Source organism: Vulpes vulpes, chromosome 1 (genome assembly GCF_048418805.1).
Source record: "Vulpes vulpes isolate BD-2025 chromosome 1, VulVul3, whole genome shotgun sequence".
Classification (NCBI taxonomy): domain Eukaryota; kingdom Metazoa; phylum Chordata; class Mammalia; order Carnivora; family Canidae; genus Vulpes; species Vulpes vulpes.
The window spans coordinates 35,471,203-35,498,098 of NC_132780.1; the positions used below are offsets into that span (position 1 = coordinate 35,471,203).

The 26,896-nt window shown below is 37.7% G+C and overlaps 1 protein-coding gene across 2 annotated transcripts in view; it reads right to left on the minus strand.

The window, feature by feature from the left end:
• Positions 1-23,896, minus strand: part of TRPM3 (transient receptor potential cation channel subfamily M member 3) — an 862,465-nt gene extending 838,569 nt beyond the window's left edge. For both annotated transcript variants that reach the window (XM_072762579.1, XM_072762569.1), the window contains exon 1: positions 23,553-23,896. In XM_072762579.1, the coding sequence (XP_072618680.1) occupies positions 23,553-23,576 (24 nt within the window). In that variant the 5' untranslated portion in view covers positions 23,577-23,896. The remainder of the gene's footprint in view (positions 1-23,552) is intronic.
• Between the last annotated feature and the right edge of the window lie 3,000 nt (positions 23,897-26,896).

The following is a 26,896-nucleotide window of genomic DNA, read 5'->3' on the forward strand; positions in this document are numbered from 1 at the left end:
GCCAAATCATTGCCATGAATTTAGAAGTAAATGCACTCAGAACCAAGGAACAGCCCAGATCATCGCAGAATTCTGTAGTGCTTTCAGAAGGGAGAGTGACTTGCTACTCCTCCCCATCCCACCTGCCTCCCCTACTCCTTGCAATACAAGGCATTTATGAAGATAAGTGAAAATGTGGAATTGCTTCCTGTTGTAAATTTTAAATGTCATTGGCTCACTTCTAGTATGGTCTAGAGGATATTTTAGCCCATCCTTCTCAGGAGCTGTAAAATTTTCTTTTTGCCCAGAACTACTTTTAACTTCTGGATACATATCTAGCTTGTCTTTCAAGTTCTGTGGCTAAAGCTTCCTCCCCCTCATGCCTTATAGCCAGTATTTCTCTCCTTCTAAATTATGTTTGCTCTAATAAAAATATGAATTACGCTAAAATTACTGCAGAACCTTTTACCTATTTACTAGATACTTGGAGACCATCACTATTCTTACAGGCTTGAGATCCCCTTCTAAAGGTTAGTGGTAGTGAAGGTGAACAGACCTGAGAACCACCTCATGATCTTCTTTCCTGATCTCATTCTCTTAAACATCCTAAAAACTTATATGGAATCGGATAGATAAATCCCTTCTAATGTGTCAGTAAGCTAGGATGTTTTCTCTCCTGTTGCTTTGAAAATAGACATCCACCCTCATCCTATAAGATTCTTAAGAAATAATTCTAATCATGATCTCAGACGCCGGGATTGAAAAAGTATTTTTTGTGAGGTGTACCCTTCTGCAAAATCAAATTACTCCAAAAGGAGGATGTCTACTTCACCATCTCTATGATCAGCCACACTGCTAATTTTCAGAGCTTTACAGTGGAAGAGAGAAGGCCTCAGCTGTCAGGACCTCAAGAAATGGGACCCAGGTTAGGTTTTTTTAAGGACAGCCATGCAGTCAGATATCCAAATGCTCTGATGAATTAATGCCTGCATATTTGTCACACAGAAAGGAAGACAAGCAAAATTCAATTGCCACTCATCAAAATTCTCCAATGAAAGAAATGTAAAAGGGGGTCTGTTTGATAGAAAAAAGCAGTAGACAGCTTTTTAAAGAAAAAGACCAAAAAATAAAAATAAAAAAATAAAGAGACCAAACACATTTCTAACTTAGGAGTTCCTCAGTGATCTTGTCCTCTATCTACTTTCCTTATCTGTTAATGCTGTCCCAGACATCACACACAGAACACCATACTGAGCTGGTTCTACTCTCTCTTGAGTCTTTGCAGATTCTGTTCCCCTTACTTGGGTAGCTGGTATCTCTTGCCCCATCTAAGTATTACTCATTCAAGGACCACATTCATAGGGAATCCTTCCTGACCTTTTTCTTTTCAGGCCTGCCCTTTATGCACCCCTAGTTCTCTCGAATAGTTTGGAGATTATTAGGCAGTCTTTTCTCTCTGAAATCAAAATCTTGAGAGTAGGAACCATTCATCTTCTTTTCTCCAGCCCTAACCCAGAACTAAGTATCTAATAGACCTGAAATAATATTTATTGGGGAAAAAAGTATAATTATTTAATGGATAAAAGTATAAATGGTGGGATGCCTGGGTAGCTCAGGTCATGATCCCAGGATCTGGGATCAACTGCCACATTGAGCTCCTGTGAAGAGCCTGCTTCTCCCTCTGCCTATGTCTCTTTCTCTCTCTCTCTCTCTCTCTCTCTCTCCTATCTCTCCATGAATAAATAAATAAATCTTTTTTTAAAAAGTATAAATGGCTAAGTAAATAGTCATTCCAAAGGACAAGATAATAGATGTTTTTACAGTGAGATGGGCTACAACATAGAGAGGGGAGGGCCCTAATGGCTCAGTTGGTTAAGCCTCTAACTCTCCATTTCAGTTCAGGTAATAAGCTCAGGGTCCTGGAATCAAGCCTCAAGTCAGGCTCCCTGCTCAATGGGAGTCTGCTCATCTCTCTCTCCCTCTGCCCTTCATTCTGCTCGTTCTCTCTCTCTCTCCCTAAAATAAAATAAATAAATCTTTAAAACAAACAAACAACACAAAGAAGAGAGGCCAGGAAGTTCTGTGATAAGGAGTTTGTAGGAAAAAAATTCAGTTCCTGGCAGAGCTAGGATAATATGCAGGGCTTCAGTAAAAGAATGACAGAGCAGAAACTGGAGTTCTCAGTAACTGGAGAAGGGGAGTAAAAAGAACTCGATCATAAAGTTACAGGTGTTATCAACCCTGGGGGACAGGACAAGGAGTCAATCACAGTGAACTCAATAATAAACAGTTATAGCAAGAACCAAATGAGTGGGGAACTGGCATACACATGTGGAGTGACAGCAAGAGCAAGACTGACTCAAGACTGTGCTGGTGAATTACAACCCCTGGGCTCTCGATGGGACCTTAATCTTTCTAAGATGAACAGTAGGTCTACTCTCCAGAGCCTGAAGTGAAACTGCAGTGACAAATGTGTACTGAGTATGCTCAACCTCCTAGATCTTATGGATTTAAAGACAGTCAAGAAGGACATTAAAGCTTTGATCATGGTTTATTTTATAAATGTCTGCCATACCCATTCTTATTAGCCAGAATACGGTTAGTGTTTTTATTCATATTGGGTAGATATTCTTCACCTTTTTCCCATATTGGAAGCTGCTCTTCCCCTCCTCATAGAGCCTTGCTTCCACCAGCAGGAAGGTAAACATGTTACCCACACTGGCCAATCAGATCACCTCATCCCTCCAAGCAAAGTTATTGTCCAAGGATGGGCATAAGATCCAAGTTTAAGGCTGATCAGAGTTCCCCCACAGAAATTCCTAGCACAAAGAATAATGTAAGCCTAGACTAGATCAACCAGTGGCCAGCCATCTTCAAGAGTCTTCTCGAACATTAAGCCAACACAAAGGAAAGCAGAGCTGAGTGACACCAGTTCCATGAAATCCCTGCATCTGGTTGTGCCTTAATCTTGTATTTCTCACTAATATAGTAACAACACTTTTTTTTTTTTGCTTTAACTAAGCTAAGTTTTGAGTTCTTGTAACCTGTCACCAGAAAACAAAAAATCATCAAATATTCTCTAACAAAATAACAGACAAAACATCTACCCAAGTGTCTGGCCCAGAAGGGCCCTCTTATTCATTTCCTCTCCTACATCCACAAATCCTGATGCCTTCAGTTAAGGATATCCTTTTGTCAACAATATATTTGTGTCCAAAATTCTCTTGCGAATGGAAAAATACAAAGATTTTTAGAAAGGGAGTCCCCGGGCAGCCTGGGTAGTTCAACAGTTTAGTGCCGCCTTAGGCCCAGAGCATGATCCTGGAGGCCCGGGGTCGAGTTCTGCGATAGGCTCCCTGCAGGCGCCTGCTTCCCCTGTGGCCTGTGTCTCTGCCTCTCTGTCTGTTTCTCATGAATAAATAAATAAAATCTTTAAAAAATAAAAATAAAAAAGAAAGGGAGTCCCATCTCTCTTCAGGAATTTATGTTTCCTTGATCATGAAGGTCTTTATGATCAGAATTTATCCCAGGCACCTAGATTTGGGAAAACATAAGAAACTGATTTTTCTCCTTAAACAAAATGTTCCTTTCAATACTTTTATTGCTACTATGCACACATTTTCTTCTACCTTTCAACATTTTTCAAGTATTTGTTTCACCCAAAGGGGTAATTTTCCTGATTAGATAATTTTTGTGGCTGCCATCTAAAGTAGATGAGCTAAGATAAGTAATAATCATAATAATAATAATAATAATCCAAATAATAATCACAGCTTCAGGATCCAGAGTTTAGTAACAATTAACAGATTCAGATGCAAAAGATTTTACTAACATATTCTATAATCTGGTCTTCATTTTTAAGATAAATTTATTATATAGAAGTAAATATGTAATCACAAAAAGTTTCATTCATTTATACTGCTGAGTAAAATATGTGAACATAAATAGAATATGACTAAATCACAATAGTAACACAATATTTGGAATCCCACTAAAATATGACCCTGTTAGCGGTTCTGTTGCACCACGGATAGCACACTGGACTCCTAAAATGTGATCCTGTTGTCAAATGGAGGAAAGTGGGTGGGAAATGGACTAAATGAGTGAAGGATATTAAGGAGGGCATTGTCATGTTGAGCACTGCGTATGTTATATGTAAGTGATGAATCACTAAATTCTACTTCTGAAAACAATATTACACTATATGTTAACTAACTAGAATTTAAGTAAAAATATGAAGAAAAAGAAAAAAGAGAGACACCAGGTAAAACAATTAGACCTAAAGGAAACCATAAAAGCAGATCAATTAGAATTAATTAAAAGCCTGAATTAAAGAAAATCCTTTAAAGTGATAAAATTGTGGTCCAATTAATTAATTATTTAATTAATTAATATGACTGTTTAATAATATTGCTAAAGTAAGTGTTTCCTAATGATAAGTTTTCTTCTAAAGGAAACAGAACAAAATTAGAGCAGGGGAAAAAAAAACTCTGGTAAGTGTCAGAGAAATAGAAAGAAATCTATAACAGTTTTAAAATAACAATACAAGAGGGATGTAATACTAGATATCTATATACCAGAAATGTTACCTGATTCCTTACAAATGAACCATAGACTAATAATATAGCAATATTATTAGCTAACCCAGTACTTAATATATGCCAGGTGATGTTCTGGGTAGTTTACCTAAGTAAATTTATTTAATCCTACCAATAATACTATGGGATAGACTACTATTATTTCCATTTCACAGATGAGGAGACTAAGGTGCAGAGAAGTAAAATAACTTTCCCAAGACACACAGCTAATTGCTGATGGAGCTAGTGTTTGGATGTAGAGAACGAATGTTAACTATAACTTCAGAAAGAGAAAAATCGCCATAGATTTGAATGGTTTAGAGAGACATCATGGAGGGGAAAGACAGGTAGTCTTCAAAGAATAAATAGAAATGCCACTGGAGAGGAAAAGTGCATTGTGTGATAAGAGAACAGTGATTTGACTAGATTTCCTAGAGCACAGATTTCACATCACTGTAAGACCATAAGCAAGGGGAGGACTGGGACCTGCCCCTTCCTACCAGTTTGTAGCACATGATAAATGCTTACTAAATATTTTAGACTGAATGAATGAATGAATATTAGATGTGGGAAAGTAATTGACATTAAGGCAACAAGGTAAATTACAGTCAGATTTTGGAGTCTCTTTGGAGGAAGCCTAGCCCTAGCAGTTAAACTCAGTTTTCAAATCAGGTATGAACTGTATGAGCTTGAGAATAGCATTCAAATTCTCTGAGTGTCTCTTTCCTTCTCTTTAAAAGGAGGGGCAATGGTATCTACTTCACAGGGTTATTGTGAGGATTAAATAAGATACTGTATCTGCATAACCCCTAGTATCTGGTAAATACTGAATAAATGGTAGCTACTTTTGATTGGCAGGCTAAGTACTTTACATATCACCTATTGTTTGCATGAGCCATTGAGCCATTGAAGGAATATAAATTATGAAGTAAGCACTCAAAAATAACCTAAATCAGGAGTACCTGGGTGACTCAGTCGGTTGAGCAGTTGAGCATCTGACTCTTGGTTTCAGCTCAGGTCATGATCTCATGGATCATGGGATTGGCCCCAAGTTAGGCTTCACATTCATCTGGGAATCTGCTTAAAGATTCTCTCCCTCTGCCCCTCCCCCAACTCATGCACACATGCTCTCTCTCCTTCTCTCTCTCTCTCTCTCTCTCAAATAAACAAAAATCTTTTAAAAGGAACACTAAAGATTAATCTAAATCAGCAGAATGAAACGAATGGGAGGGATACAAGACTGTTTAATGCACTATTACAATAATCCAACCATGAAATAAGTGTCTGAATCTACTCAGTGGCAGCAGAAAAAGGAAGAAAACTGGAACAAGACTCATGGTTATAACAATTTTATGTAATTTCTACTCTGTTCTATATTGGACTACATTTCAGTTTATTAAGGACTTCCATGAGAAATAAAACCTCATCATAACTATTAAGTGTTAAATTGCTAGGAAAAAAAAGGTAGGTGAAAATCAACACGTAAGAGAAGTCCTACACAAATATTAATATCTAATGCACCAACCCATCTTTTTGGCTTGTGGGCTCATCTATTTCAATCAAATTACACTATTTACACCCAATCCTTCCCCTTGGCAACATGCAGAATTGTGGCAATTTGCATTCCCTAACATTAATGTATTGTCCTTTGCTTTCTAATGATATATTGTTCCAAAAGGTTTTATGGACTTTTGTGAAAAATTACTAGTTTGGGAGCAGAAAGAAAATCACCGATTTAAAAAAATATATTTATTTGAGAGAGAAAGAGAAAGCATAAGCAGGGGAACCACAGAGGAAGAGGAAGAAGCAGGCTCCCCACTAAGCAGGGAACCCAATGCAGGCTGGGATCCTGACCTGAGCTGAAGGCAGATGCTTAACTGGCTGAGGCACCCAGGCACCCCAGAAAATCATCTTTGAAAGCCTAAAGCTGTGGGTTCAATCTGCGCCAGTCTAGAGGGTACACTGTAATTATAATGCAGTTGGTTTTGGGTTACCTACAGTAGCAGTGTTGGTATAATTAGATTTGTCATATGTTAAAAAATAATTTTGTAAATTATTCATTTAATTGTTTTCATCATGGATACAGATACATTCTTTAATTAGGCATGAGTCAACTGTTTCACAGGCTAATTTGCTGATATGAGTGAAGTTTATACCAGAATCAAAGTGCAACCCCGGAAGACGCTTTTTATAAACCTTCCCACCTGGCAAGAATGCTCTGAGAACTGAGGCTCCAGTGTGAATGCCATGTCCACATGTAGTGCACTACTCTTCTTGAAGTCAAACGGAATAATACATGAGAAGATGCCATTTTCTTATAAGAACCCACAAAAATATAAGCAACTTTTTGCAGATCTGCCTGTCAAGCACCAAAGACACATTAGAATTGCTACTCTGTTCAGAAATAACTTTTTAGAACTATCCAGATGTAAATTAAGAATTAGGATGGGAATTCCTAGTTGCCCACCAAGTTTGCCTGTAGTTCTGTGATTATAGTGTTTACAATAGCCCCTTTGCACAGGTGAGCAAGCCATCTGCCCGCCATACTGTCTCCTGTTTCAAAGCAGCAGGCCCTTTTTCTGAATCTACTTTTTGTTCCCTCACTTTTGTGCTCAAGAACTTTTTTTTTTCCAGTTTCAGCAAATATGAGTCCGCACATTACAAAGAGGAGTATGGATGTCATTCCCCTCAATTTATTTTCCCATGTAAACTTGATTTTATTCCTCTGTGCACTGACCAACAAGACTGAAGTCCAATATCCTCAAGAAAATTTCAATCACCTTCCTTTTGGTTTCATCTCTGTCATTGTATTAAGACTCACTAAAGAACAACAACAACTAAAAGACACAAAACAGCTCTCTGCTAGATACAAGGAGAAATTTACCGATCTCATAAATAAGGATCTAATTAGATTGACGACCATGGCCATGGTGTAATTCTGGTATTCTATGAACAGAAATTTACCTCATGGTTGTCAAATAGGAAAAAAAAGAAAGGAAAGGTGTATATGTTTTGGAATAAATTGGCCTTAGCAAGTTTCCCAGAGATAAGTATACTTGGACCCTGACAGACTAATTACATATGAAGTGTCCAGACCAGCCAGACAAGATGGTGGAATCTTTGTTTCAGATTCCTCCTGTAGCCTGGGCTTCATTTTCTGAGGAATTACTGAGCCCACATGGTTTCACATGGGTGGGGGAAGGTGACATTTGGAAATATGTAGCACCTGCTGTGGCTGATCTGTGGCCATGAGACAGAAGACCAGGACAGTAAACATCATGAATGCTTCAATGTAAATGCTCCAAATGGTCTTCAATGATTTTTGCTAATAAAGTTATGAAAAACTATGTTACCACTTGTATTTTTAAGTTATTGCTTAAAAATTATTAGTTTAAAAATGTTTAATAGTTGCTATAGGTTTAATTCACGGCACATGGTAAAATGCATATGGGCTTAATTTTTTCTTCCAAAACCTTAAAGCTAACGATTTAGCTCATTTGATTTAGGAAAAATATCTGTCACATAACCTAATAGGTAATGGTGGTCCAAACCCATCAGTCAAATCAGATTCATGCTCCATTCAAAAAAGCCAGGTTTCATTTTCATTTTAAATGAGTGTGTTACTACACGTGCCTGTGATAACCATCTCAGGTGTGGATTCCAATTGTAAGATAGAGAGGGAGAGAGAAGTTGTAGGAACTCACCTTGAGTTCATTGCATAAATGATATACAGTGCCCATATGCTTATTGATTCTTTGACTTGCTATCACTAGCTATTCCCTGTGGAGTCATGCATTCTCACTTGTCTGTTTATTTGGTATCCAGAAGTTTACAAACTTGGACATTCTCCACAATAAGAATCAAGAGAAAGAAGGGGTTTGCATTCCTTTTTTAAAATGGGAAAAGTATAAAGAGACAATACACTGTAGTTTTGTCAAAAGTAATCCTAACACTTGTTGCCTTGGCATAATTATTAATAGTGCCCCTGTTCACTCTCAAAAGTGTTCCAGTTTAAATGACAAAGGATATGGTAACCCAAGAAAGAGCAATTGTTGGGGGCGGGGGGGGGAGGGGGTGGGCGGAGGAATGATGAATCTCAGGTGCATTAATATTAGTGAAAAGTAATTATGAATGTTAAGAGTCTGGGAAGTCTTCATGCATCCCCAGTGTGTGTGAACCCCAGTATAAAGACAGCTGCCTTGGAATACCATTTTACCTGACCAGAAGTTTTGCTCTGAAATTTTTCTATACAGGGCCTAAAATTATAGACAACCTAAGCAAACACCAAGGCCAATTATTTATTTAGAATCAATTGGAAAGCACTCTGTTGTCATTTGTGAGATGTAATCATATCCAAAGTTTTAGCCAGAATCCAAGGATGTCAAGGTCACTTAAGACCCAAATACCACCACTCAATAATGCTATCTATGAAGGCTAAGTAGGCATTCCCTACATACTTGTTTTTCAATTGCTTCTAGGCAGAGGCCACTGCCAAAATCCACATGGATCCCCCCTCCCTAGAGACCAGGGCTCCTCACCAGCACACAGTGCAGGAGCTGGAGTCTCCTGTGTGTGGAAAGAACATTTGGCATCCCTAAGAACCTATGCCAAAATGGAGGCAGGAAAGAAATGCTGGGAAGTACAAACCTAAGTTAGCATATCTGGTTTGGAGTTCCTTCATTTTTGCCACAGAGCAAAATGGCCCCCTAGATGAGATGGTGATAATAGAAAAGCAACTTCAGATCCAGGATGGTCTTCCATGGCCCCACAAGTCAACACAACTTGTACACACATTGCAGCCTTCCTGCCTGTCCCAGTTTCATAGGCTGGAGCTCAAATCATTATGAAACCAGACTTGAAGCATAAGAGAAATAAAAATAAACTCCAAAAAAAGGAATGTTAGTTATATTATAAAATTGCAACAACTACACAGGTGCAGCCACCAGAAGACAAAGACTATGAAATTTTAGAAAACTGATTCTTCACACCTATTTGCAAGACTATATTGCAATATTATAGCACCTTTTTCCATCTGCTCTTAGCATCACAGTGTGAAAGCTTGCAGGACCACAAGGCATAGTCCCTTAGATATAATCAAAGCTATATTTGAGCTCAAAGAAAGCTTCTTTTACATTAGAAAGAAATCATAAATGAAAATAATCTGCTGATAATTCTTGGCAGGCTCTCTGATTTTGTGCGTACATTTATATAATCATGCAGCCTCTGATTATTAATAAAAAAATATATTTTGCATGAAAATACCATTATGCCTCCATATTAGTTTAAGGTGAAGATTCTACTTGGGACTGAACAAATATTTCAAAACATCGTATTTCAAAATACTTATAATGTAACTCTACATTGTTTATTACTTAATTACTGAAGACTTGATTCTCTGGAACTGTTCTTAACGTCTACATTAGGAAGTCTATGGCATTTTCAAATCAGGAAAGGACAGTCCATCATCAGCATTTAGAAAATAGCTACCATACAGAGAGCTGTATAAAAGCTAGGATATTTTCAAGATTGGGGTTGGGGGCAATGAAAAGAAAGCTGTCGTGATCAAGAAGTGGAAGGTAGCATCTCTGACAAAAATATGTGAAATTTAGCTATAGTCCCAGACCACAAAGTCATGAAGCAAACACATTTGCAATATAACCATAATAACTAATGCTCATTGAAGTCATACAGAAGGGAGGTGTTGTTCTAAGGTGGAAAAATAATAGCAGGAAGTAGCAGATACTGTTCATATATGGTGACTGATTAGCCTTAATCTGTAGTGTATAGTTGAAGAAACAAAACTCAGAAGTGCAAGGGTGGCTCAGTTAGTTAAGCATCTGACTCTTGATTTCAGCTCAGATCATGATCTCATGATCTTGGGATCAAGACCCATGCCTGGTTCCATGCTCAGTGGGGAGGCTGCTTGAAGATTTTTCTACGTCTCCCTCTATCCCTCTCTCCACTCAAGCTCCCTCTCTAAAATAAATAAATAAATATTTTTTAAAAAAAGCTCAGAAAATATCCATAGATAAATGGTTGAGTTAAAATTTTAACCAAGTCTGTCTGACTCCTTATACTCTGTGCACTAGGTAATACTACCTACCCTAAGGATGAGTGAATTTTAACAAGTATTACATATTTTGGCAGGACTGGCCTATGTGATATGGAAGCTGAATATATACATATCTTTGGTAGGTCACAGCCGCTGATTGGCTGGAGTTGTTGCTACAATCAACCAGAACACACACCGTGGGTAATAGTAACAGCTGCCCTGCCTATCACAGACAAGGCCCAAGTTGGATCTCCCTCTATATCTAACCATGGCCTTACCCACAGCCTTGACTATGCATTTGTAATCTCCCGGAAATTTTTTTAAAGCTATAAATGTCTGAGCAAAACACCTAAGAATTCTCAATAAACCCATCTGGAGTGGATCCCAGATATTAAAGTGATTTTTAAGAATTGCTTGAGTGATTCTAATAAACATCTAGGGTTGAGGCTCACTGACCTTAGCATAATGATTTTCAAACTATGGTTCAAACTATGGTTTCATAACTATGGTTCTCTTGTGAATTTTCTTCAACTTTTGATTGGCTACTACCACTTATTGATAAGAAAATCTAGTTTGAGATAGTGTGTGATCAAGTTCAAAGAACTACCCAGTGTCTAGATTCTGACCCACCTGAACAAATTGGGAAGTCATCTTTGCAGCATAGCTAGGCAGCACCTTTCAAGGTGTGCTTTTTCTATAAGGAGGACCAAATTATGGAAATGGTGGGAGGGATGGTCTGCATCCAAAACACAAACAAAAAAGACACATAACTAGACTAGCACCTTATCACTCTCAAGAAATCACTAATCACATGTCAAAAGTCCAGGGGGACATTTGGTTGCTCACCTCTCAAAAGAGATTTTTCTACAAAATGCTTGAGTGGCAGCATTCGATTCACCAAGTGTTGTCAGCTTTTCCATAAGGAAGCTCGCATAATGAGGTGAATAAAAAAGAAAAGAGAATTATGTGCTTTTATGGTCTGATAGCTAAAATACTTGAAGATTGATTTATGCAAAGAAACACATTTAAAAAGATAGATATTTGCTTTTGCTTTTGGTTTTACTATCCTGCTGTCAATTATGGGAACTCAGTTTCTATAAGCATAATACCAAAGTGATAATTTAGCTATAGATTCTGATGGTATGTCTGGCTGATTAGAAATTTCATTCTTGGGGATCCCTGGGTGGCTCAGAGGTTTAGCGCCTGCCTTTGGCCCAGGGCGTGATCCTGGAGTCCCGGGATAGGGTCCCATGTCGGGCTCCCTGCATGGAGCCTGCTTCTCCCTCTGCCTGTGTCTCTGCCTCTCTCTGCCTCTCTCTCTCTCTCTCTCCCCCTATGTCTCTCATGAATAAATAAATAAAATCTTTAAAAAAAAAAAAAAGAAATTTAATTCTTAATGCTAAAAATAATGTCAATGGGAAAAGGGCACTGAAGTAGTAACAGTCACAAAGGCCAAGCAATGAAACATAAAGAGCAACCACAGGTTTACTTATTTCTTGCTAAAACATTAGACTTCCTCTTCTGCCTTCCCCCCACCTTAAGAACACTGGTCTGCCTTTTTGCTTCTGTGGGCTGCATATCATTGACTTAATAAATACAGAAAGTATTGTCCCAAATGAGTGACAGACAAGGGATTGACAATCTCTTTTTTTTCCTCTGAAGCTTGATAAATGTCACATGCAATGCTTTAACTGTATTCTACTCACTTACCTTTCAAGAAAAATATTTAATTTTTATTTAGTATTCAGTGCTCTATATTTAATAAGAAAGACCCCACCAGTAAAGGAGATTTTGCCAAAGGATTCTTTTCCAGCTTCTGCTTTCCACAGATTTCTATGATCTTTTTAACCATATGCTTCATATGGTATCTTTTAAGAAAAAGTAAGATGATATTTCCCACCACTTCTCTATTGTGCTGTTTAGTATTAAATATTTTTTAGAAGTTCCTAATACAAAAAAATAAAATAAAAAATAAAAATAAAAATAAATTAAAAAAAAATAAAGAAGTTCCTAATCCAGCTTGAACTGAAGTTAAACCTGCAATTTTAATATACCACCGCTGGGTGGCAAAGCTGTCTCCATCATATAATTCAAATCACATGGTGAGTACCCTACCACAAATATGGATGACACTAGTCACATCTTCTTCATAAAAAGATAGATTTAGTAACAAGTGTCAGTGAGCATTGAAGAAAAAGAAACTTCAGACACTGTTGGTGGAAATGCAAGCTTGGTGGGAAACAGTATAGACATTCCTCAAAAAACTAAAAAAAGAATTACCATGTGATCCAATAATCCCAGAGGATTATTTACCCAGAGAAAATGAAAACACTGATTCGAAAAGATACATGCACTTCTATGTTTATTGCAGCATTATTTACAATAGCCATTTTATGGAAGCGACCCAAGTGTCCGTCCACTGATGAATGGATAAAGAATAAGCGTGTGTGTTTGTGTGTAATGGAATATTACTCAGCATAAAAAATAAGGAGATCTTGCCATTTGCATGACATGGACCTGGAGGGTATAATGCTAAGTGAAGTATGAATCAGAGAAAGACAAATACCACATGTAGAGGTCACTTTTAGGCAAACAGGCTTGAGTGATGAAATGTAGAAAGGGCCCACGGCAACCCCCTGGCTGAATACAGACCAGCCCATCAAGTGACCACCTCAAAATATCCTAACTGACCACTGGTCTACTTACAACCAGCACAGTTACCAAAAAAGGGAAAGTTCTATACAGCCCCATACCTCCTCATCTTCCCCCTTTAAAAACAGCCCTCAGCCACTGCCTCCTTACAGACTCTCTCTCCTTTCTGTTCTATCTACCACTCCCTTTCAGTGTATTCAACAAACTTCTATCTTTTTTGTTCTGCATCTGGTGAATTCTTTTCACAGCCCTCACCACCAGCTGCCACCAGATTGTCATCCCACATTTAGGGGCCAGTCTGATTGGTGAGATTTAGACACCCCATTTAGACACCACACTATATGATTTCACCCATACAAGGAATTTAAGAAGCAAAATAAATGAACAAAGAAAGAAGGAGACAGCCAAAAAAAAAAAAAAAAACCAGACTCTTAAATATGGAGAACAAATACATGGTTACCAGAGAGGAAGTGGGTTGGGGGTATTGGTGAAAATAGGTGAAGGGGATGAAGAGCACACTTACTGTGATAAGCACTGAGTAATGTATAGAATTGTTGGATTATAACATACACCTGAAACTAACATAACACTGTATGTTAATTATAATTGAATAAAAAATTTATTAAAAATAAACAATGTTTTAAAAGATAGGTTTTCCTACTTGTTAAAATTTAAATTTGGCAAATAAAAAAAGTTTTCATTAAATGAGCACTGTTTTAGAAGTTATTCCAAACTTTTCTTAGCTTGTAGAGAAATGCTCCTCCAGGAGATTCACCCCAAACTTTTGGTGTGGCTTAACATCCAGTTGGCCTCAAATTGCTTCTCATTCTTAGGCAGGTTCCTCTTCAGTTAGCATTTAAAAATCTAAGCACCTCACTCAGGGTACTTACTTAAAATGCAAGACCTCGCTTAACTTTCCCCTGTTTGAGAATTCTGTGTTTTCTTCATTTATCTCCTAGCTCTTGAAGAAGAAAAGGCTTTGAGGGAAATAATTAGAGAACCCAACCAACCAGCCCCCTGGAACCACCAGCTTTCCTGAATAGAAAGACACACAGTATTGTTAGCAGCCACACCCACTGCCTATTCAACTTAAAAAAAAAAAAAAAAAACACATACACACACGAAGAACAAACCTCAAACTATCTTTTAAGTATAATACATCTACTTCTGTGACATCCTTTCCCAGATGCAGAAGCTGTAACTCAACACCATTTCCAGAGCTATTTGCTGAAAGGCTCTGACTTTCTAAAACTTAAGTGCATGATGAACAGCATTATGAGAGGCATTTTATCAAACACCAAATTTGTCTTACCGCTGCTTCTGTAGTATTTGCAGACAGGAAGAAAGAGAGCAAACCACAATATCCGAAGCCTCAGACTAAAGTCAAACTAAACCCAGTGAAAAAATAATCTGAAAAATAACCTGATTCCCAGGTCAGTTGTCCTGAAGATTAACAATAATGATGACAGGTAGACGTTTCTTGAGCACACAGTACCCATAAGGATCTCTGGAGTCATCTGTTCTAATGAAATTTCCAGAACCCTGCCAATCAAGATTTAGAATGCCACTACCTTCTCTTCTAACAAGTGTGTCTAAAATGATTTTTATTATACCATATTGTAATTTGAGACTACTAATAGTTGAGAGCTACATGATGTTAGGAACCCCAAGATCACAACAGTTTGCTTTATCTGCTCTCCTAGAATATTGCTAAATACTGTTTCCCTCACAAGTCACTCACTTCTCTGTATACATCTGGCTCAGTCCATGTAGTGCATTTTATTCATAAATTTATGTATTTTAAAAGCCTCAAATTTTAACAGCTTATACTCTCTTCCTGTTTTTTTATCCATTCTACTATTTTCAGTAGCATACCAAGATGGTGTGTATTATGTTTACTTTGGGGTATCTATATATTTATTCATTCCTTTGGCTTGTGAAGAGCCAAAATTTCCCATCAATATAGGTACAAACGACTGACTTTCATATTATCAGATTTTAGCATTAGCTCATTTACATAGCAATATTTCTTTGCTATCAACCATGAGCTCTAGGTCAAGATCTTCCCCACAACCTAGAAATGATTTAGACCTCTTAGTTCTGCTTCAAAAGCATGGTGTTTTAAACTGCCATTGTTAATGATGGCAGTAATGACAATGACTGACAATAATGTTGAAGAACTGACCACTTATTTTTATTACTCAGGAAATATCCCTCCATAACTCTTATACCTACATTCACAATGTATGATTATTGGACCAGTCATGCTACATGTTAGCTCTGCATTAGCCTCTGGTGCACTGGACAAACTAAACTTCTGGACAATCCAGTCTTAGTCATCCAAGCTAATTTCTTCCCCATGAAACCCTTTGTCAAAATGTCAAGTAAAAAAAAAAAAAAAAAAAAAGATCTACTGTATGGGGGTGGGGAGTGAGACAGAGGTGTATGTCACTTCTGAGCACCTCAAGCAGAGGTGTACGTCACTTCTGAGCACCTCCCAAAGTTGACCTAGAGGTGCCTGTTAAAAAGGCAGATCCCAGGGCCCCACCTCTGGCAATTATCCTCTTGCTTCCACTTTGATAAACACCAAGAGACAAGCTGCAAAATGAGATTAGAGCAGGAGGGAATCTACATAAATCATAAAGAGCCACCTTTAAAAAAGTGGAAAGATGTTCCAAACCCACATTCAATTTTAACTTTTCTATTTGGCATAAATTCTGTAAAAGGTAAAGTCATGACTGACAAAAGGTAAGCAATGAAAGCTTGACTTGAAGAAAAAAATAGCCATAGTCAGGCTGATTATGCAGCACCTATTCAACAGTTTTTGTTGAAAATTAATCATCTCAAAGAGATTTTCTCTTCCAAAGCCACCAAATTAAATGGTGCCCGGAAAATACTTTGCCTGTGAAATGTTTGCCTCTCCACAACAATACTGATTTCCATATTTGCCAAATTGTCCATTTAGAACTGGCAAAGTCTTTCAATGTTTACAGCCCCCCCCCCCGCCCCCGCCTTAGCAACCCAGGAAATGTTCTAAGACCTCCAACAGATTCCTTGGCATACTGAGCCCTCCACATACTGTGGATAGTACTGAGCCTTGTATATACTGTGCATTTTTCTACAAATACATACCTATGGTAAGGTTTAATTTATAAATTAGGCATAGTAAGAGATGAGCAACAACCAATAATGAAATAGAACAATTATAACCATATACTATAATAAAAGTTGTGTGCATGTGGCCTCTCTCTCTCAACATATCTTATGTACCATCCTCACCCTTCTTCTTGTGATGATGTGAGATTATAAAATGCCCATGTGATAAGATGAAGTGAAGTGAACGATGTAGGTGCTGTGACACAGGTTAGGCTACTGTTGACCTTCTGACCATAAGTTAGAAGGAGAATCATCTGCTTCTGGACTGCAGTTGACCCCTGGTAACTGACACATGAGAAAGCAAAGCTGCAGATAAGGGGGACTACTGTACAGAGAAAGGCTTTCCTAGTGAATTTTAGCGTACATCTACTGTGCCCAAAGAAGCCAAGAAAAACTGAATCAACCAACAAAGAATACAGGGAATGAGAGAGTAATTGGGCTGTTCCTCCCACCACAAACCCCACCAAATTTCCAATTCACATCTATACGTAACCTGAGGTCTACACAAGTCAAATCCTTTCAACTATGCACGTCAGGATGTTTTCTCCCATCCTCTGGAGGCTTATTGGAAAAGAAAAAGATATCCTTGGCATATGTTTTGTTTTCTTGTACTAAAACCAAACAGCATTGTTATTTTAGCAACTGTATTCAGATTGAAAGAACAACTTAAAACACTTTCTATTCTCTTAGCTCCCTGAATCATCCTCACTTTCAAATATCTGTTCTGTGGAACAGGTATTTTCAGCTACATCCCCGAAAGTTTTGCTTTCAAAGCGAAACTCAGGAGCTCTGAGGTCAAGAAAGAGCACACCTGACTCTTGTGCCTCTAAGAGTCAATTTGATTATCAATACAATTGTAGGACAGTACCTAGTTCGAAAGATCCCCAGCTTTCCGCACTTAATCCAGAACGCTGTCAACAAATCTTTCTCCTGAAGTGATTAGCTTTTAAAAATGAAGGCAACTACTCCCACTAGCTCTAATGGTTATAGTATTGAACCAAAGATGCTTGTGCTATTTGTTACATTTATGTGATTTTAACTTCATATAGAAATCTTTAGCAACTTTTTTAAGTCTTCATCTTGTATGTGTGTGTAAATTTTCCCCATTATCCAATCACATAGGACAAAATCCACACCTCCTGCTTCATACTCCACCCATTAGTTGTATTCTGGATGGTAACTTAACCTGTAACAGATTTCCTAAATAGAGTTTTATTCCTCAAACACCTAATGCCTCTGATCATAATGCACTCCTTTTTTCCTCTATATTGTAAGAGAGAGTTTAAGGAAGCCTTAAATTTTCTAAGGCTACCCAAATCCAAAGAGAAAAGGCCAGTGATTACAACATCAAAGAGAAGTAACCACTAGCTTTTTAATTATGTTTTCACAACTGAAATACCCCGGGGATAAATCTTGAGCATCCCCAACAACAACAAGCTAAAATTGCATTAGATATGAAGTTGCATCTTAATATGCAAAGATGTTTTCTTAGTTGTCAGTTCTAAGAACTAGTTATCAAACCAAGAGCACCAAGATGAAACTCATCAGTTTGTAAACCCAATGTTTCTGTGAGAACTTTAATGACCTAAATCCAAATTAATTTACTCTTGAAAATGTCTTCCCCCCCCCCCAAATTTGTTTTTGCTTGCAGACTTGAAGAGTCGTTTCAATGATTTATTTCTACTTTATAGGATATGTAACAAGAACCTAATAGGTATCAGAAATTACTATATAATTAGACTCTCTTATTTGATCTTTCAAAATATCCCAATAACCTGTGTATTTACAGAGAAAACAGTCAGATCTATTTGTTTCATTTGTTTCCATGTAATGGTTTGCTCATATACTTTTAACATTTAATTTATTATTTTCTAAACAAAGGTTACATATTGTCTTTGATCTTTTAAAGGTGCACAGACACAAACACAGGCAGAACTTTTGATGCACTGAGAGAAAATGTTGGGTAGTCATATAAAATACCTTTAAGAGTCATAATCATCCACATTATAACTTATATACTTTTCTGTCTTCTTTTTAATATAATAGGTGAGGTAGCCAGTGACAGGTAGAGAATAGAGCTACAGAAAAAAGCCTTTAAAACTAAAACTTATTTCAAATAACTTGGAAAAGCATAATGATGTAGAAAATGCCTTCAGCCCATCTTCCAATGATTTAAAACCTGCTGATGCCTCAAAGAAGTATTCAGAACAATATTGTGCTTGGAGGGGGTTTTATTTTATTTTTCATTTTGTACTGCATCCATCTGGAACAAATCTCCCTGGGTGTGTTACATCTTGAAATCACAATTAAAAACATTAATCGGATCTGGCCCACCAGATCACATAACCTTGGTTGCCCAGTACACTGACATTCTCTAACCAGAGCAAAGAGGGAAATTTTTGAGATTAAAAGAGTTGTTTCAGGTGTGGCTTGTGGTGTCACTACTCCAAGAAGGGGGGAAATCTGGGTGACTAAGCAATCTTCCTCCTCTCACCACCATACCTAGCCAACCTGTGTATAATAAACCAAAAAGTGACCATCATTGGACGCATCAGTTCAAAATGAAAATAGAACCATTGGTATCTTATTAGATACCTTTACTAATTAAGAAAAAGTAAATTTAAAAAAGAGGCAAGAAAGATCCCAATTCTATTGTTAGAGTATGAATGAATATAAAACTTTTAGCAGATTTTCTCTTCTTATTTAAGAATTACCTCCATTTTTCTGATTGCTAAAATATTATGCACTTACTTTTACATAAAATAATCATCATTCATAACCCATAATCACACCAGATAGAGGATGACCAGACTATTTTCCTTCTAGTATTTTTCAATGACACCTGTTATTTAACAAAATTGCACTCAATCTCAATTTATAAAAAGGAGTTCAGCCAGCTGTTTGCCAACACAGAAAGAGGTCTTAAGAATTTCCCTTGGCCTCAGTCACGATCCAGTTGGGCACTGTTCACATCCCCTTATCAGATCTCTGCTGCTCAGGAGGTAGTCTGATTTGCACAGCTCCTAGCCAAATTTCCAGGGTCTAGCAGTATTTATACCATGGTTCTACTGGTCTTGGTGAGTATTTGTCCTACCTACACAGTCTGGGTTTCTGATGCTCTAAAGACAAGGTGACGACTAGGACATGCAAAGACTTTGTGTGAAGTGCACACACACGTACTTTAAAAAAGTACTGTTCTTTTTTTAAGACAGACACTCTGCCCCTGTTCAGTTGGGGCAGAGTACAGACTGCACAGCCCTGCTCAGGTAGCCCTGCCTGAAGAGATGGAGTACATGATAACGCTGGACTCCATGTACACTACTCTTAGGCTTCTCCCATGTTCTCCACCCATCTGCAGGGATTTCCCCAGAGGTGAATGGTGCCATTAACACTGGTAATCTGCCATCCTCTCTCCACAGCTGTTCACATGGCCTGCTGTCTCGGACAGTTTTAGAAAGAGAAATGCTAAAATCTAGCAGAAACATAGAGTACTTTGGCTTGGCTTCCTCAAAAGCAGCACCCAATAAGGACAGAAGCTTAATTCTCTATTTGGTATAGACCAGGAGGTTGTGAATTAGAAGGAAGACACAAGGGGATCCCTGGGTGGCTCAGCGGTTTAGTGCCTGCCTTCAGCCCAGGGTGTGATCCTGGGGTCCTGGGATCAAGTCCCACATCGGGCTCCCTGCATAGAGCCTGCTTCTCCCTCTGCCTGTGTCTCTGCCTCTCTCTCTCTCTCTCTCATGAATAAATAAAATCTTAAAGAAAAAAAAAGAAGACACACAAAAAAAGGCATGAGGTGGATTTCTCCCCATTTTCTGGTCATATTGAACCTTGAGTCACTGATATTTTTTAGTCCAGTGAAATTTCTCCCATGTATTGGCAACAGGTTGACTATCAGGATTGGTTTTGGGGAGTACTATGAATTTATCTTCTAGAATGTCTTCCTAAGAATTTTAGTGGAGAGTGGGGAACTATTAAGTAGGAACCGCTAGCCAAATGCTGTTTTAAGCTAGTAACTGATAATTAGTTTTTCAAAATTTATCACCCCCTACCAATTTTATTACCCAGCTAAAACCACAGATCTCAGCTAACACTACTATTGTTATATTAGAGGTAGTAGCATCAAAAGTGCCTTGAGCATTTTAACAAAGCCAATATTCTATTTGCTTGCAAATATACAAGTGTAATGGTACTCAGCAGAGTGTTCTAAATGATTTGTAAGGGAGACTCTTTTCAAGGTGTTCCCTTGATATATCAGTGGCCTATTAAGTCTTCTTTAAATGAATCTTTATAGAACCCACTCAGCCAATATTAGTTATAATAATTGATGTTTGCAATGCCTAAATTTAAAACAAAGATGTAGAAATAAAGAACTTTATCCATGCCCATAACGAAGTATCCCATTGTGAAGAAGTGAAAACACCCATATTTGGAGAATAAAGAAAAGCCTCTGTTTTCAATATATAAAATGCATTGTACCAAGCAAATCTTGTTACATCCTCTTACTCTAAAATGAAATTTAAAAAAATAAATAAATAAAATAAAATAAAATAAAATTTTAGATGTCAACAGGGAATATTTTAAGGAGTTTATAATTTATCCATTTCATAGAATATTATGTAAGTTCTTAATGATCTATGTTTAACAATAGTGAGTTTGTCGTTACAAATTTTAAATATGAGGCGATTCAGGATTTAAGTAACAAGTACATAGTAAATGCTCTACTATTAGGGTTATAATTCTTATGTCCCACACTCATACATGACATATATCCAAAGAATGAAAAATCAAAAGAGGAAAAGACAATTACACAAGTTTAATATAGAAACTGAATTCTGTGCAAAACAAAATATGTAGCTACCAAAAATAGTAGTAGTTGAAAAGAATTAGTATTTTATAGGAAAAGGCTGAATATAGTTTGTATACAGCATGATTTCATTTTTTAAAATATATGCATATTCTATGCTGATAAATACACCGTATTTAATAGTTCTCTCAGTCTAAGACTGAGTGGTTTTTAAAACTATTTTTGTACTTTTCTATATCTTCTCATCTATCTACAATGAACATGCATCATGTTTAAAATATCTGTTCTCAAAAGGGACATGTATTTTACTATGGATTAAGAAGCAACTACCTTGATGAATTTTTCAACTCCCATGGACCTGGTGAAACACATATTCCAGTCAAATTTCTAACAAAATTAATCTAATGCTACTAAACTCCATTTTTTATTTGAACGGCTTTATTGTTTAAATGAAATTATAAATGAAACCCAAGCCTATACCATTAGGCACCAAAATAAGAAAAAATGGGCGCATTTCACACAGAAAGCAGAAGACACTCACAGCTCCTTTCCAACCACACAAACCATACTCCAATCACCAAATTAAAATGTTTGTGAATTAATTCTCAAATGTGGAGAGCAAATAAATAAACATGACTTTGGTTGAATGACATTAAACTGTTATTAAAGTTTCCTTTCCAGAAATTCTACACATGTCCTTTAAAACCTAGAGTTTCTCTTGCAGTTAGATGCATACACATATTCACTTGCCTTTCTTTGGAAAACCAACCAATGCTACAGCTCAGTACTTTGACAAGACCACCTTGAGAACATGCCCCACCCAGGACCTCATTTGGAATTCCTCTGGTAATTCCAATTCCAAATTCTGACATGTATCCAAAATGAAAACCTACCTCAAACCTACCTTTTTTGGAGCTGCATCCTGAAGGCTAAAAAAGTGAAAATCAGATCAACAGAAGAAAAAAAAAATACATCGAGGAGGTGAGGATTTATTGGAGGAAGAGATCAATATCCATAGTCAGCTGTGATTTAGAATTATGATGATAACAGTCACGAGTGTTTGATGTTTAACCTTTATACATTATTTAATTCAAGAGCCTATTCACATTCCCTTTCTCTTCCCCCCACTTTGGCAAGCCCCTTTGTCAAACTGTCAAAAAAGGATTCAGACTTAGCAAAATAGCTAGGTATTAAAGAGTTCTCCATTACATTTGTGGATTAAAACAATTCCAGGTGAAAATTAATTTTTAAGGTCTATTATTTTAGCCAGAGGGGGGAAAATACTTAGCCAAAAGCAACTCATTTAGTTTGGATAACAAATACAAAAAAAAAAAAAAAAATCTCAGATAACCAAGATAGATCTTATCATACAAACAAGCACTGTCAACAACAATAACTAAGATGTAATTATAAGACACATTTGCAATGTTAGTTTTATCCATATAGCCTATTTTTAAAATTTCTGCTGCTAAATAGAATGGTAACATGATCAAGAAGTCATTTAAACCACATCAAATTAAAGAAAAGTGACTTGAAAGTAAAAACCATTCACAATTCAGTCATTTAACCAATTCTGGACAAAATCAAAACTAATACTTTAAAAATATATATATAAGATTTTTTTCATATTCAGAAACCTTGAATCTTCAAAAACTATCATTCACTTTTCTATTGCAATCCACACAATGGCAAAGTAATTTTACATTCTCTTATTGCTAAAAAAATTCGTAACTGCTAAGATTCTGATAGAAAACAACAAATACACATTTTGTTTGCCCCATCCATCCAGAATCTAATCTACTTAAAATAATGCAATGCACATTGAAAATAATATGCCAGTTATTTTACCTACATAACATCTTTATATTTTAAAACACAACTCCAAGCTTGAGGGCTAACTAAGATTAAACTTCATTTCATTCCAAGTACTGGAATTACTGGATGCTTGAGAATCTATCTTTGTTTCTAAGAAACTATTAGTAGTCAATCAGTCATATTACCTTATCACTCTATTAAATAAATGTTTTTCAACTAGGCACTTAACTCATCACCCGAAATAACAATCTACGGGCTCACTACACTATCACAATCTCCACAGAGATCAGCAAGGAAGACACTTAATGAGCTTTACAAAGAACTTTTCACAATCAGACAAGTTTCATAGACCTAATCCTCTTCTGCAACTCCCTTCTAAAGTTTCCTAACAAATCTCCACCAAGGATCAAGCCAGGAAGAACACTTTGGTGTCCTGAATTTAAAAGACTTCTTTGATCTCCTACACCACTTAGCAGCTGCATTTCTGTACACTTAAAAGAAACACGAAACTCACCAGATTTGTTTGTTTGTTTTTCATTTGGGCAACCTTCAAACACAGGAACTATAATGATCCCAGCTGTCTCCTCATTTCAATCTGTGACAGGTGCGGGGAGAGCAGCAAGCGCGTGCATCCAGGAGGACTGAGGGGGCGGGACCTCTCTCCTAGGGTGATGGGAGAGCCCAGGCAGTGGAGCCTGCCACAGGTTGCAACTATTGGCTTTGGCAGCTCTGTCTTCTAGCTTTGCTTCTAGTCTCCTGGTGAGTCTGCAAATGATGGCTAATGCCCCTGCTCCAAAGAGCTGATTGCCTAGAGTAAGCTCTAGTCCTCCTGTGTCAACTGCAGAGCTAAGTCAATGCAAAGAGGGAAAATTACGTGAAGAAAGAATTCCTTCATCTGGTCACACCAGCTGCCACCTGGAGCAAAGGAAGTCATTTCTTCGTTTTCCTCACTAGATGATAATTGCCCCAGCCGCTACCTTACACTGTGTAGTACATTGATTATTAATACTTGCATGAAGCATTTCCTGAGCCAGGTCCTATTTATAGCAGAAGTCTCCTTTGTTTGCAGCGCCTTGTGGGATCAGGAAGGAATATACCATTTACCCTGTGCAGCATGTGGCTTTGCCTCTCCGAGCCTCATTACTTACACTAAATATGAACTACAATGCTTCATAATAGTGACAAAGTACAATAAAACAGTTGGTGGGCCCACTGTCGTTCACCTCTCTCTTTTATAAATGAGCAAGTGCACACCATTAAGATGAACCTGCTGAACCACCAGCATCCTGATGGTGATGGGAAGGTGCTGCCTTCTGATGCAAGAGTCTCACCTGGGGAACCCGCACTGTTCTCTCCAGAGATGCTGGGGATTTGCTGTTTTCCCACATTGTGCAATGCTCCAGAAATAGAGACATAAATCACGTCTGGCCTATCTTTCACATTCCTGAAAATGTTTTGGAAAGTAAAATCCCCATTTGCCCTTCTTTGACCTGAGCTATGTCTTATTTCTCCATTTTACAATGAGATTTCTCAAAGGTGACAAGGATCATCAAACAATTTGTCTTAAACACCTCTTTGAATTAGTCCTTAGACTTCTTCCTGAGTTCTTAAATCAAAATCCGAGCATGCTAATTTCATAGACTTGGGGGCAGGGGAAGAATGACAATGACAATAACAAAATAAGTGAGCCAGATTAAAATATATGATGATAATATGCATTTGATAGAGTATATTTGCTACGGCTAACAATCTTGTCGTAATTAATGTCAACACTAGCCAGGAGGTGTCAGCAACAAGACCTTAAAGAGATCTCGAAGAGGCCCTCATTTCACATAGCAGGTCCCTGAAGCTTCCAAAGGCTATGTGACTTGCATGATGCCCCAAAGCAAGTTCATTGGAACATGAGGAATGAAGCCAAGACTCTTATGTTCCAGAGCTGCGTTTTCCACGACATCATGGTTTGTACTTGTTACCTATTGTATTCATTTTCTGTTGGTGCATAAGAGATTACCACAAATTTAGAAGCTTCAAACAAAACATGTTTCTCTTCTCATAGTTTCCATGGGTCAGCAGTCCAGGCACAGTGTAGCTGGATCCTCTACTTGGGGTCTCACAAAGCGGAGTGAACGTGTCACTCAGCCCACATTTTGGAGTTCAGGGTCTTCTTCCAAGTTCATGGAGCCGTTGGTAGAATTTAGCCCCTTGGGGTTGTAGAACTGAAGTCCCTAGGTTCCTTTGCTGGCTGCCAGGTGGGAACATTCTTGGCTCCCAGAGGCTGCCTGCAGAACCTTGCCAAATGGCTCGTTTACAACATGGCAGTTTACTCATTCCCTAGGCCAGCAGGAGAATCCCTCTGCGGCCTGCTAAGACACTCTTATATCATGTAATGCCATCACAGGACTGACCATCCCATCCCCTTTGCCATCCACTATTGGCTAAAAGCAAGTCCCAAGTTTTGCCTGCTTTCAAGGGAATAGGATTATATACAGACTATGACTCATTGGGGGTCATCTTAGAATCCTGCCCACCCCAAGTATGATATATGATTTAAGAAATAAAAGCGCACATGTACGTGCAGCAGTCCTACTGCCTAATAGCAAACATGAAAATGTTTTATCAGTGATTTCTATTTCCTAGTTACAGCTTTGTCTTTGTCTATTCAGGCTACTCTAGCAAATGCCACAGACTGGGAGGCTTAAACAACAAACATTTATTTCTCACAGTTCTAGAGGCTGGAAAGTCCAAGATCAGGGTGCCAGCAGATTAGTATCTTGATGGGGCACTGTTCCTCTCTTCTGCATGCTGTCTTCCAGCTGTATTCTCTCATAGTGGAGAGAAAGAGCACTCGTGTCTCTTCCTCTTTGTATAAGGGCATTTATTCCATCATGAGGGTCCACTCACATGACCTAACCTAGCTCTAATTACCTCCCGAAGGCCTCACCTCCAAATACCAGCACACTGGGGGTTAGGGCTTCAATATATGAATTTAGGGAGAACACAAATATTCAGTCCATACCAACCTTCTGTTTTGGTTACTTTTCTGTTTCTTTCATGGTAGTAGCCTGAGGCTATGAAGCCTTTTTTATTAGAGTTATTCATCTTATTTCTTTGGCACTTGGGCTGTGAAAACCTTGATCATGTAGTTTCTTAAGAAACAGGCTATTCTACTTGAAACAGAAGGTAGGTATTAGGGCTGTGTCTTCTTTTGATGCCATACATTTGGAAGGTATCCAAACGACTTCACAAATAGACAGAATTCAGTCAAGGAGGGGGAAGAAAAGAAGGTATTAGAGATTGGAAAAAAATAAATGATCTCTTGACAACTGGGATGGTGGGGAGAATATGTATCACTATGTGGCATGAATATCCATCCATAGCCAGGACTTAGGCAAGTGTTGGATTTTTTGGAAGGAACTAGGAAAGCACTTCCATAGTAGCATTTGTGATATAATTGAAAGGGGAAAAAATAGAATTTGAGATCTGGATTTAGGTCCTCTGTGACATTTGTCAAGTCACTGAGCCCTCTGACTCCTTCTTCCATATATATAAATATGAGGATAATAATACCTCTCAGGCTACTGATGAGAAGTAGGTGAGAAGATACATGGGGAAATGGCATCTTAGCAATCACTTAGTGTAAGGAAAATAAATTTTGCTTTGGGATAAGATCAGAGTTTGGCTTAGGTAATGTTGACCATAGGCCAGGGTTGGTGAATTACTTGATTAGGTCAGTAGACTTGTAGAATCTAGAAGTCATACATATGTTAGGCATTATTATTTAAAATTTAAAATTCATGAAGTTGAGTATAAAAAGTCAAACAGTGTATAATGAAAGAAATAATGAGGCAATCCTGTGCT